The following is a 13,564-nucleotide window of genomic DNA, read 5'->3' on the forward strand; positions in this document are numbered from 1 at the left end:
TGGCAGAGGGCTGCAGGAGGCAGTCACAGCCGAAAACGGACATCGAGCTGGCCACGCCCCTGCCCCCCCCCCCCAAGGTCAAACATAACCCTGATGCTGCCCTTGATGAAATCGAGTTAGTCAGCCCTGCTATAATTAATGACTCATTCATTCTGGTCCCGTTCTTTGGGGCAGTAGAAGGTAAGTCTCCTCTCCTAGATGACAACCAGTGGTGAAATCTACATTTTTTTTGCCATCGGTTCTGTGCACATGGCTTGTTGGGGGTCATGTGACTGGGTGGGCGTGTCCAACTTTTTTTTCACTTTTTAATGCATTTTTTTTTCCTGCCTATTCGCCCGAACCAGCAGGAAAAAAATGCTTTAAAAAGTGTGGGGGGGGGGGGGGAATCTTCCGACGATCGCATGACTCACAGCTGAACAGTGCGATCCTCGGAAGCTTTTTTTTTTTTTTTACTACTGTTTTGCAGAACCAATGACAATCGTCCCGAACCGGGAGGATTTCATCCCTGATGATGACTGTTCAAATATTTGTAGACTACTTCTATATTTCTCCTCATTTTTTTTTCCTACCGTTTAAATCAACACCTGGAGATCTGCAACTATTTTTTAAATTATTATTAAGTTTTTCATTTTTTTCATTTTCATAGCATATAGCCACATGTATACTATTACATAGCCAACTTCGTATTGTATTATTAAATGTTGACATCAATTCGTCTTGCCATCAACTCCCCAAAACAATTATTAGCTCTTCTGCTCTCCATACACCATATTTGTACCTTATCCATCACTTTCTTCTCCCTCTCTTCTCCTTCTCCCTACCTCTTTTCTTCCCTCGGTCATCCTTCTCTTCTCTACTTCCCCTTCCTCTCTCCTTCTCCTCTCTCCCATTTTCAGGCCTCCTTTCTCTCCTCCTCTTCCCCCCCCCCCCCAGCCTCTCTCCTATCCCTCTCTTCTTCCCTTACCTCTCTCCTCTACTTCACACTCTTCATCTCATTTACTTGGTGCATTTCAGCCTCTCAGCGAGCTCCATTTTATGTTGATGGTATTTATAATTTCTTTTCAATATACTGTACATATTTAGTTTTAACATACGTCTATCTTCTTCCTTCTTTTTTTAAAAAAGAGAGAAAACAAAGTATACATATATAGTGCAACTATTATTTTTTTAATTGGTTCATCTCTGCAGAATGGAAGGGTGTTTTCTTTGACCTGAAGCCATTCCTCCCTGATCTCAAGTGCCCAGGGAGACCATCTGTGGTTAGTACCTAGTAAGAAGGGGGGGGGGGATCACTCTTCACAAGCTCAAAAGGCATCTGTGTAGCCATCAGAAGAATGGTGGACACATGGCAAGACCACACCTAAAGTACTGCATCCAGTTTTGGCCACCACACTATAAAAACGATGTTGAGACTCTAGAAAGAGTGCAGAGAAGAGCAACCAGGATGATTAGGAGACTGGAGGCTAAAACATACGATGAACGTTTGCAGGAACTGGGCATGGCTAGTCTAGTGAGTCCCTTGGACTGCAAAGCGATCCAACCGATGAGTCCTAGAGGAGATCAACCCTGACTGCTCTTTAGAAGGCCAGATCCTGAAGATGAAACTCAAAGACTTTGAACACCTAAGGAGAAGGAAGGACTCACTGGAGAAGAGCCTCATGCTGGGAATAATTGAGGACAAAAGAAGAAGGGGACGACAGAGAAGGAGGTGGCTGGATGGAGTCACTGAAGCAGTCAGCGTAAGCTTAAATGGACTCCAGAGGATGGTAGAGGACAGGAAGGCCTGGAGGAATGTTGTCCATGGAGTCACAATGGGTCAGACAGGACTTCGCAACTAAAAACAACAAGTCTAGGGAAGAGAAGGACCTGTGATAGCAGTGTTACAATATTTGAGGGGCTGCCACAGAGAGAAAGGGGGGGGGGGGTCAAGCTATTTCCCAAAGCACCCAAAGGCCAGAGAAGGAATAATGGATGGAAACTGAACAAGGAGAGATTCAACCTAGAAATAAGGAGAAATTTTCTGACTGTGAGAACAATCAACCAATGGAACAGAAGTTGCCTTCAGAAGTTGTGGGAGCTTCATCACTGGAAGCTTTCAAGAAGATCTGTCAGAAATGGTGTAGGGTCTCCTGCTTGGACGGGTGGTGGTGGACTAGATGACCTACAAGGTCCCTTCCAACTCTGTTAATCTGCAAATGGTTTGGAAATCAAGAGTCTTTTAGAGCTAAAAAAGCAGACATACCTTCCCCCGGATCTCTCCTTGGGGGTTTGCTTTGGTGCTAACTTGCAGGAAGGCTGTGCCTTGAGCCAGGTGGTGAAACAGCTCTGCGTCCAGGTCCTTGACCACTCCCTGGGCCTAAAGGGGAAAGAGAAGTACCTCAATAGTGTTTCAGGACAGGATGCAGGGAATTCTCAACTTACAACCATTTGTTTAATGCAGGGGTGTCCAAACTTGGGAATTTTAAGACTTGTGGATTTCAACTCCCAGAATTCTCCAGCCAGCTATCCCAGTTCAAATCCCAGTAAGGGTATGGCTAGCTGATGAGAGCTAAATAGCTTGAAACAGATCTATACTAGTCTCCCTTTATTTATTTATCAGCACAAATACAGCACAAATATAAAAAGGCAACATTAAAAAATATGGTTTTCTGCCTGGATGGTCTCCTGCAGTGAGCCAATAGACAGAAAGGGGGAGTAGTGAGTTCCCTCTCATATTTGGGCATACCAGGGGTTGTAACACAAATACATACCTATTTCCCTGGCTCAGCTGATAAGGAGGAGAGCCTGTAGCTTAGTAGCGAATACATCTGCCTAATATGTAATACAGCCCAGGTTCGAATCCCAGTAAGGGTATGGCTAGCTGATGAGAGCTAAATAGCTTGAAATAGATCTATACTAGTCTCCCTTTATTTATTTAGCAGCACAAATACAACATATATATATATATATATGATAAATATAGAGATAGAAAAGATAATAGACAAGTAATGATATATGACAGATAGATAGATAATGATAGAGAGAGAGATGATAGACAGATAGATAGATAAATAGATAGATAGATATACAGTATATGATAGATATAGAGATAGAGAAGATAATAGACAAGTAATGATATTAGATAGATAGATGATAGATAGATAGATAGATAGATAGATAGATAGATAGATAGATAATGATAGAGAGAGGGAGATAGATAGGTGACAGATAGATAGAGATGATAGAGAGAGAGATGATAGACAGATAGATAGATAGATAGATAGATAGATAGACAGACAGACAGAGAGAAGAGAGAGAGAGATGAGACAGATAGATAGATGTTAGATAGATAAATGTTAGATAGATAGATAGATAGATAGATAGATAGATAGATAGATAGATAGATAGAGTATATAATAGATATAGAGATAGAAAAGATAATAGACAAGTAATGATATGATAGATAGATAAGTAGATAGATAGATAAGATAGATAGAGATGATAGAGAGAGGGAGATACATGAGACAGATGAGAGAGAGACAGAGAGACAGACAGACAAGGCAGGCAGGCAGCATGACAATGCATTTCCAGGCCAAAGGCTGCCTCTTAGCCCCTTTACCTGCGTGCCATAGAAACTTCTCAGCAGCCTCCTGTGCTCAGGGAGGCTGGTCTCGTGAATCTCTCCCAGTTCGGCAAAACCATGCAGGTGGGCGCTCACGGTGCCATCGTCTGCCCTGCCCAGGCCGGCTACCACAATTTCGTAGTGCAGGTGGCAGTGATCGTCCAAGGATGCCCAGGCGTGGCCTGCAGCGCCCGTGTGCACCGCAGGGGACACAAACTGGCCAGCCAGAGGGATAGGAAGTTCTGCAGAATGAAAGACACAAGTTCATCGAGTGACAGTTCCCAAGTTACAACGGCATTGAAAAAAGTGGCTTATGACCATTTTCACAGTTACAACTGTTGCAGCATGTCAGAGCTTGTTGCATAAGTTCAAATCCAGAAAGCACACACAGATAACTGATGCAGCAGGATTCATTAACTTCTTCATATACCTAAGAAGAGATGAATAAATGTACAGTACCAACAGGTGGTTCTTCCAAGTAAACACAAGGCAGGAGAATTACAGGCAAACACAAACAGTTAGCTTCATTTCAGCAGACAAGCCCAGACAGACTGCTAGTTTACTTCTCAAAGCAGCAGACTGCTTACTTAAATTTCTGTTTCAATTCTCTGCACAGACTCAGATCTGTTTGAGCTCCCATTGGCTCACTTAGTTGCTATGCCTATTCATTGGCTGACCTTGTTCCCATGTCTCTCCCAGCCATGAATATTTTAACACAGCATCCCCAAGATCACATGATCGAAATTTGAATGCTTGGCAACTGACTCATATTTATGACGGTTGTCCCAGGGTCAGGGGATCCCCTTTTGCGACCTTCTGACAAACAAAGTCAATAGGGAAGCCAGATTCACTTAACAACCGTGCGACTAACTTAATAACTGCAGTGATTCACTTAACAACTGGGCAGGGAAAGTTATAAAGTGGAGCAAAAGTCACTTAACAAATGTTTCAATTAGCAACAGGAATGGTGGTCATAAGTCAAGAACTACCTGTATTGAAGTGTTCTTTAAATACTACAGGTGGTCCTCGGCTTATGATCATTCACTTAGGGAGTATTTGAAGTTACAACTGTACTGAAAAAAGTGACTTGTGACTCGTTCTCACACTTATGACCACTTCAATGTCCCCATGGTCTTGTGTGCCAGTTTTGGGCACTTGGCAAGCGGCACATATTTTTATCATGGGTCATGTGATCAACATTTGAAGCCTCCCCAGGCCAGCTTCATTTTCCGACAAGCAAAGTAAATGGAGGAAGCCAGATTTGCTTAACAACTGCATGATTCACTTAACAACCATGGCAAAAATGGGGCGCAACTCACTTAACAACTGCTTTGCTTAGCAACAGAAATTCCGGTCCCATTTGTGGCTGTAGGTTGAGGCCCCTCCCACCTCACCCCGCCCCTCCCAGGAGTCTCCACGGGGCCCCTTCATCATGCAAGGTAAGTATAGGACCCACACGAAGGCTCTGGGAGGGCCTCCGGAATCCTTGGGAGGCTGTTTTCGCCCTCCCGGAGGCTCGAGAAAAACCTCCGGAGTCCGGGGAGGGCAAAAATGCCCCCCTTGCTGCCGTGAGTAGGCCAAGTAGGCCATGCCCCTCATGGCCACGCCCCCAGCAACCGGGCAGAGAACCGGTTGCTACGATTGTTCAACCCCACCCCTGGTTGACTTCCTAGAATTCCTCAGTCAGTATGGCTTGCTGAGAAATTCTGGGAATTCTGGGAGTTGAAGTCCATAAGTCTTAAAGTTGCCAAGTCTTGTGGAACAGTGGTCCTCATGTTTGTGGCTTGGAGCACTGGGCCGGGAAGGGAGCTAGGCCATGCGAGTGGCAGGCTGGTCCATGGCCTCGTACTGGACTGCGGCCCAGAGATTGAGGGACCCCTGTGGTGGATTTCTAATTCCCAGAATTCTTCAGTCAGTATGGCTGGCTGAGGAATTCAGGGAATTCTGGGAGTTGAAGTCCACAAGTCTTATTAAAGTTGCCAAGTTTGTTGCTGATAACCCCCACCCCCCCCGAACTGGACCAAAAACCTTATTCACACCAACCACCAATTGATTCCCCCATTGTCGGGCTCAGCAATTTCACACACTCTGTGCACGAGTACCTTGATAACGGGCCAAGAGTCCGTTGTAGAGCATGGCATTTATCTGTCCACGCAATTCTCCATCCTCAAAGTCCTTGGTGGCGACATTTAAGAAGAGCTCGTTCTGCAGCAGCATGTGGGCATCGCGCCCGCTGGCTTGTGTCCAGGAGCCACTGGCCTGAAAAATAACAAGGGTGTCAGGAGAGAGAATCCAAATGTATAAGATTTAAGGCCTGGATCTATCTTTTCTTTTGGATCGTTGGCCTGCCATACTTTCTGTTATTCTACTATGCATTTTCTATTGTGGGAAAATGGGAGGGGAGATTGTACGGAGTTGGATGATATGTAGCCATAACAAAATTCCTTCTAGAAAGCCAAGGTCATCCTTTGTCTTTGCACCTCTGCACCTGACCAGAACTGGATGGGTGGAACTGCCAGCATGGCAGTGGGAGATTGGACCATGGGATGGACTTGTGGGTGTGGGGGCAAGATCTTGAACTTTCAACTGGTGGGGAAAACCGGGAAGCTTTCAGATTCGAGTTTTCCCAGATGTGCCAACATGGCTCTCTTAATAAATTGGAACTTTGAGCAATACTTTGCCTCGGACTCTGATTTTACTTTTGGATGCTCTTTGGAACCCTGACACAAGGCTTGGTTCTTTGTCAAGTGTGAAGTCCAAGCGCAGAACAATGCAAAGGAGGAACAATGCATTTCACAAATTTTGAAGTCTCTGATGTTCGCTGCGCCAAGTCGGCTGTCCGTCTCCAATCCCCAAGTCCACCCGCTTCTTCTGCCAGCCGACGCTCACCATGCCAGCCCTGTAGCTGTGGGTCATGTCGTACAAAATGCTGCGTTTATTTCTTCGGCGGGGTTTGGTCTCCAAGGTGATGCCAGTCACCTCACTTCCTGTTCCGGCTACCTGGATCTGGACAGAAGATTGTCCCAAATGAATCAAAGCCACATGACCGAATAACAGTATAAGGCAGGGTGTCCAATTCACGGTCCCTCAGACTGTCGGGGGGGGCCCCCACGCTGGACTGTCTGGGTGGGTGTGGCTAGGTGGTCATGTGACTGGGTGGGCGTGGCTAGGTGGTCATGTAACTGGGTGGGCGTGGCCAATTTAACAGTCCATTGAACAATGCACACAAATTAAACTTTAATTTGTTTTGTTCCGGGTGTGTGTGTGTTTTATTTGCTTTTGTTTGCATGTTGCTCCCCTCTTACCTGGTATTCCCATGTCCCATTTCCATGTAGCACAACCTTGGCTGAGCCCACTGCTCCTGTGTGAGTGGGTATCAAGGCATTGGCTCCACAAAGCACACTCTGAATGGCTGGGAGGGAGAGGGAGAGAGAGACAGAGACAGAGAGAAATGATGTTTTTCAGATGACAACGTAGTTAGGTGTGTATTCTGACTTGGGAATTCTGGGAATTGAAGTCCACATATTTTACCATTATGTGTACAGTTGTTACAACCCAAATGTGAAATTCTGACAGAGGGAGGGTCCTCATGACTCTTACAAGTAGTCCTCGACGTATGACCAGAATGGACCCCAAAATTTGTGTTCCTAAGCAAGACCGCGATTAAGTGAAATTTCCTCTGTGTTGTGAACTTTCTTTGTCAGACTTATGAAGTGAACAACTGCAGTTCTTAAGGTAGGAACACAGGGTTGTTAAGTGGATCTGGCTTCCCCATTGACTTTGCTTTGTCAGAAGGTCGCAAAGTGGGGTCACATGACCCCGGGACACTGCAACCATCATAAATACACGCCAGTTGCCAAGCAACCAAATTTCGATCACATGGGGATGCTGCAACAGTCGTAAGTGTGAAAAAACAGTCATAAGTCCCTTTTTTTCAGTGCCACTATAACTTTGAATGGTCACTAAATGAATGGGTGTAAGTCAAGGACTACCAGTACTTGAAGTTCACAAAAGTGATATTTGTTTTCTGACTATAGGTAAAGGTTCCCCTTGCACATATGTTCTAGTCATTCCTGACTCTAGGGGGCGGTGCTCATCTCCGTTTCAAAGCCAAAGAGCCAGCGCTGTCCGAAGACGTCTCCGTGGTCATGTGGCTGGCATGAGTCAACGCCGAAGATGCACGGAACGCTGTTCTCTTCCTGCCAAAGGTGGTTCCTATTTTTCTACTTGCATTTTTTACGTGCTTTCAAACTGCTAGGTTGGCAGAAGCTGGGACAAGTAACGGGAGCTCACTCCGTTATGCAGCCCTAGGGATTCGAACCGCCAAACTGCTCACCTTTCTGATCGACAATCTCAGCGTCTTAGCCACTGAGCCAAATTTTGGGGGCATTTTGCATAAAAATGCAAAATTTTAATGCCAAAAGCTCAGAAACCCAGGATGAATAAGTCCCAGGGACCCCACACTGTCACTCACTGTCACAGCTTCTCCGGACCGTGATGTGCCCAGCTAACTTCTGACGGACTCCACCTTCCACCTCTGCGGTCATCCTCAGCTGTCCTTGTGCCAGCCAGTGCATCTCCTGACTCCCCAGTTCCATCAGCACTTCTGCAAAATCGGGATCCTGGGAATGACAGCGAAAGCAGGCCAGCAAACAGCCGCCGCCTCATTAACTGTTCCCCAAGCCACTCAAAACAGGCTTTTAAAACGTCAGCTTACCTGTAAGGTGACATTAGCCAGAATCTGCCTGAGGACCTTGTCCCGGTGTAGGATTTGCACCCTTAGTGGGATCCGATTGGATTCTGCAAGGAAGCGGAGAGACAATTCATGCTATACGGGTAAGTTCTCGACTTAAAATCATTCCTTTAAGGACCGTTTGAAATGGCGATTGCACCAAAAGGTTTTTACAATCGGTCCTTGCACTTATAACCGTCACAGGAGGTCCATGGTTGTGCGATCGCATTTCCGACAATTGCAGCATCCCAGAGGTAGAACAATGAATCGGTGGAACAGAACTTGCCTCCAGAAGTTGTGAAGGCTCCAACACTGGAGGTTTTAAAGAAGATGTTGGATAACGATATGTCTGAAGTGGTGTAGGCTTTCCTGCCTAAGCAGGGGGTTGAACTAGATGACCTCCAAGGCCCCTTCCAACTCTGTACAGTAGAACCTCTGGTCGCGAACGCTTCTGACCACGACCAAATCGAGTTCCCACCAAAAAATTCACAACATTTTTGAATCTGGTCCCGAACACATAATCGGGTGGTGATCAAACACAGCCCTGGCCCATTCCTGCTTCCGCACCATTTTTTGTAAGCACTAACAACAGTGACCTTGTGTGGCCACTGCATTAGTTTTTCTTTAATTTTGGTTAGGTTCAGGTCATTACCAAATTGGGTTGCAACCAAAGTCATGGAATGAATTATAGTTGTGACCAGAGGTTCTGTTCTGTTCTATTCTGTTCCGTTCCATTCTCTACTTCCTATTCTATTCTATTCTATTCTATTCCCTCTACTCTACTCTTTATTCTATTCTATTCTATTCACTCTACTCTACTCTACTCTACTCTCTATTCCATTCTATTCTATTCCATTCCAGTCCCTCTTCTCTTCTCTACACTACTCCACTCCACTCAATTCCCTCTTCTCTTCTCTTCTCTTCTCTTCTCTTCTCTTCTCTTCTCTTCTCTTCTCTTCTCCTCCTATTCTATTCTATTCCATTCCCTCTTGTCTACTCTACTCTACTCTACTCTACTTTACTCTTCTCTACTCTACTCTACTCCACTCCATTCCCTCCCCTCCCCTCCCCTCCATTCCATTCCATTCCATTCCGTTCCATTCCTTTCCTTCCATTCTATTCCACTCACATTTGGTCCTTAACCATCTCTTTGCGATAGACAACCCATGCAAAAGTATGGCTGGACCGGACTGATTTTATCTTAACTAACTGGATGAGAGAACTTTTTCAGTCAGGACTCGCTGCTTCCCTCTGTCCTTGCTCACTTTTGCCTGCCGGCTCCAGGAACCCCTTAGTAACCAGGACAAAGTGCAGATTGTTCTCTGTGTCGCTCAGGGTCAGCATAGCGATGCCTCCCGTGTTAAGGTGAGTCGGGTCCACGGACGTCAAGATGGCGCTGAAAGTCTCTGGAACAACAGAAGAGGGTAAGACCTTATTGGAATGGGGGCTAGTGGCAAATACAAATATCTGGAGGTGCTTCAAAATTGGGATTATGGACACCATCATTTCTTATTCTCTCACCCCTTTTTTTTTTAGGGATCAGTGTGGCCTATATAACTGTGGGTCTATTCCCATGTTCTGGGATCTATTAGGCAGTTTGCATCGCCTTTATTAAAAGGACACTGTGGCTCAGTGTCTAAGACGCTGAGCTTGTTCGGTGGCAGTTCAGTGGTTTGAATCCCTAGCGCCACATAATAGAGTGAGCTCCTGTTACTTGTCCCAGATTCTGCCAACCTAGCAGTTTAAAAGCACATTAAAAAATGCAAGAAGAAAAATAGGAACCATGTTTGGTGGGAAGGTAACAGCGTTCCGTGCGCCTTCAGCGTTTAGTCATGCCGACTACATGACCACAGAGACGCCTTCGGACAGCACTGGCTCTTCGGCTTTGAAACGGAGATGAGCACCGCCCCCTTGAGTCGGGAATGACTAGCACATATGTATGAAGGGAACCTTTACCTTTACCTATAGCCTTTATTGTCATTGTACATCATGTATACAACGAAATTGGTTTTAGCCTCACTAGTGCAATCCATGACAAAATATACAAACAACATAAATAGTACAATGAATAATCCCTATGCAAGTAATTAGGAAAAAGAAAGAAAAAGAAAAACTAGTCATACATTTCTGCGTGTGCGTGGAGTGATTGCGGTTGTGTTTAAGAGTCTGACAGCCCAAGGAGAGAAACCTCTTTGTTCGGCTGGCTATGCTTTGATGTCTTCTGCCCGATGGTAGAAGTGCGAAGAGACACTGACCAGGGTGTGAATCATCTCTGAGCATCTTCCTTTCTCTGCTAAAGCAGCGAATGCTGGCGATGTCATCAGAGATGGGTTACTACCAGTTCGGCCTGGTTCGGCCAAGTAGATAGTAACTCAGCCTGCCATGCCAGCAAACCGGTTTTCTGGGAGGCACCTATCTGCATTTTTAGTACATGCATAGCACGAATCAATCATGTATCAAGCACGCATGCAGTGCGTCCCTGAGCAAACCAGCAGTAGCAGTGGCCAGAACCCACCCCTGGATGTCATCCAGTGGTGTTAGGGGGCAACCAATGGTTTCTTGTGCCAAATTGATTACTCTCTGTAGTGCTTTCCGGGCTGCAGCAATTAAACTAGCGTACTCTACTGTAATGCAGCATGTGAGGACATTTTCTATGGTGGACCGATAGAAAGGGGTCCTCAGCCGTTGTCCCACCTGATTTTTTCTCAGGACTCTAAGGAAATGAAGTCTCTGTTGGGCCTTTCCAATTACCTTGCTCAACAGTAGTAACTGGGAGAGGGATCTTGGAGTCCTAGTGGACAACCATTTAAATATGAGCCAGCCGTGTGCAGCAGCTGCCAAAAAAGCCAACACAGTTCCAGGCTGCATAAACAGAGGGATAGAATCAAGATCACGTGAAGTGTTAATACCACTTTATAATGCCTTGGTAAGGCCACACTTGGAATACTGCATTCAGTTTTGGTCACCATGATGTAGAAAAGTTGTGGAGACTCTAGAAAGAGTGCAGAGAAGAGCAACAAAGAGGATTAGGGGACTGGAGGCTAAAACATATGAAGAACGGTTGCAGGAACTGGGTATGTCTAGTTTAATGAAAAGAAGGACCAGGGGAGACATGATAGCAGAGTTCCAATATCTCAGGGGTTGCCACAAAGAAGAGGGAGTCAAACTGTTCTCCAAGGCACCTGAGGGTAGAACAAGAAGCAATGGGTGGAAACTAATCAAGGAGAGAAGCCACTTAGAACTGAGGAGAAATTTCCTGACAATTAGAACAATTAATCAGTGGAACAGAAGTTGCCTCCAGAAGTTGTGAATGCCCCAACACTGGAAGTCTTTAAGAAGATGCTGGATAGCCATCTGTCTGAAACGGTATAGGGTTTCCTGCCTAGGCAGGGGGTTGGACCTCCAAGGTCCCTTCCAACTCTACTATTGTATTATTATTGTATTACCAGGGACGTGTTGTTTTTCCAAGTGAGGTCTTGACTAATAAACACTCCCAAGAATTTAAAAGAGGAAGCCCTCTCACACAAAATAAATTCATGTCAGCCCTCAGGACAAACCAGGTGAGGAAAAAAAAAACACCCCAAGAAATATTAGAATTCTACAATATTGATATACACCACAATATTAATTTTTTTGAAACCTAGCAGCTTTTTTCCCCCTTCTATCATATATCAAAAACTGGGAAGCCAAAGCAATTTTGCTTTCCTTTCTCACATATTTCTCTTTTCCTAATAGTTGTTTCTTATTTTTTCACCGCCATCTCTTCTAATCCTCTACAACAGTGTTTCTAACCCTTGGCAACTTAAAGACATTTGGATTTCAACTCCCAGGATTCTCCAGTCAGCCAATTTGATAGAGGAATTCTGGGAGTTAAAGTCCTCGGGTCTTAAAGTTGCCAAGGTTGAGAAGCACTGCTTTACAGCAAGGGTATCCAACCTTGGCAATTCTAAGACTTGTGGACTTCAACTCCCACAATTCCCTAGGATAGCTGGCTGAGTAATTCTGGGAGTTGAAGTCCACAAGTCTTCATGTTGCCAAGGTTGGCTACACCTGGTCTGCACCTAGCGAACTTGCAACCAAATCCAATCTACACCTTAAATTTCAACGTTCAAACACGGCCTTCATCGTTGTAGGTCCCATTATATGTCTTGGAACTACAAGTCCCAGGATACTTAGCAACAAGATCCCAAACTAGCGAAAATTGTAAAGTTGTAGTTTAATACCTGGAAGAAAAGAAAAGCTACAAAGCCGGAGAAGGTCAAGTTCAACCCTTATTTAAGTTGCCCAAGTAGATTGAGATGATATTCTACATTAAGGGTGTTCTGACCGAGGCTTCCCAAGAGCACGAAGCAAACTCCTGGTCCCGACAAAAAACCCTTTTATTAATTTATTGTGAATTCTGCTCATTCACATCAAGCCAAGTCTTTCAAGGGAGGATTTACAGTCACAGACCTTCTCTGGCTTGGAGAGCTGCCAGGCCGATATCTGCAAGACATGGCAAGGAGTCTCAGAGAGTCATGAACTAATTAAGCGAACTAATTGTCTCCTGCAAACTCCACTCCCCTTTCGCTCCTCTTTTATTTCCTCTGGGTGGGGCCATTCATCGTCCACCTGTGACCTTCCTCCCAAGTCGACCTCTGTTCTTTAGCTGTTCCCTTCATCTGGGTTCTCTGCTCATGCACACACTGGGAACAGGCTCCAGTTGTTCTTCTGCCCCACTGATCTCCGACTCCAAAGGCAGCTGATAACTGTTGGATGGCCCTGCCCACCTCTCTACCTCCGATGCAGAGCCCTCATCATAGCCTTCCCCAGACTCCAGGACTGGCCCATGTTTCTCCCCAACCTCCTCACTCTCTGAATCCGCCATTGGTTCCTCTGGCAGACTATAACACTGGGTGCCTTACCTTTTGAACCAGGTTTGTAGATTATTTTCTGTGACATGGAAATTTAAAAACTTCCCAGTCTTGAAAACGTTCCCCGGGATAACCCTGGTTGCCTAAACGATAGATTACCTGCAAAGAGGGCCCGGTGCTTGACAATCTGGCCTCGGACCTCCCCTGCCGGATGAGTCTGGGTGATCAGGGTGATGCGCATTTGATCCACCTTCAAGAGCCGGATAGAAGCCTTCTGCAAATTCCGCCACATGCCACAGATCTAGAAAAGAAGGAGCGAGGTGTGGATTGATTCCCAGGGCCCCCAAAACCAATAATCAAGGTTCATCTATTGCACTG

General features: G+C 45.5%; 1 protein-coding gene across 2 annotated transcripts in view; it reads right to left on the reverse strand.

The window, feature by feature from the left end:
• CHRD (chordin) overlaps positions 1 to 13,564 on the reverse strand; it is a gene marked incomplete at its 5' end in the record, with an annotated part of 64,006 nt that overhangs the window by 28,823 nt on the left and 21,619 nt on the right. Inside the window, 9 exons of one of the 2 annotated variants that reach the window (XM_081953621.1) lie at positions 2,243 to 2,356; positions 3,599 to 3,843; positions 5,704 to 5,860; positions 6,491 to 6,607; positions 6,907 to 7,013; positions 8,076 to 8,223; positions 8,319 to 8,401; positions 9,599 to 9,739; positions 13,346 to 13,487. In XM_081953621.1, coding sequence (XP_081809747.1) covers positions 2,243 to 2,356; positions 3,599 to 3,843; positions 5,704 to 5,860; positions 6,491 to 6,607; positions 6,907 to 7,013; positions 8,076 to 8,223; positions 8,319 to 8,401; positions 9,599 to 9,739; positions 13,346 to 13,487 — 1,254 coding nt within the window. The remainder of the gene's footprint in view (positions 1 to 2,242; positions 2,357 to 3,598; positions 3,844 to 5,703; positions 5,861 to 6,490; positions 6,608 to 6,906; positions 7,014 to 8,075; positions 8,224 to 8,318; positions 8,402 to 9,598; positions 9,740 to 13,345; positions 13,488 to 13,564) is intronic. The other variant, XM_081953622.1, reaches the window with a different exon arrangement.

The sequence above is a fragment of the Natrix helvetica genome (genome assembly GCF_964273705.1).
Source record: "Natrix helvetica genome assembly, chromosome: 5".
NCBI classification, from domain to species: domain Eukaryota; kingdom Metazoa; phylum Chordata; class Lepidosauria; order Squamata; family Natricidae; genus Natrix; species Natrix helvetica.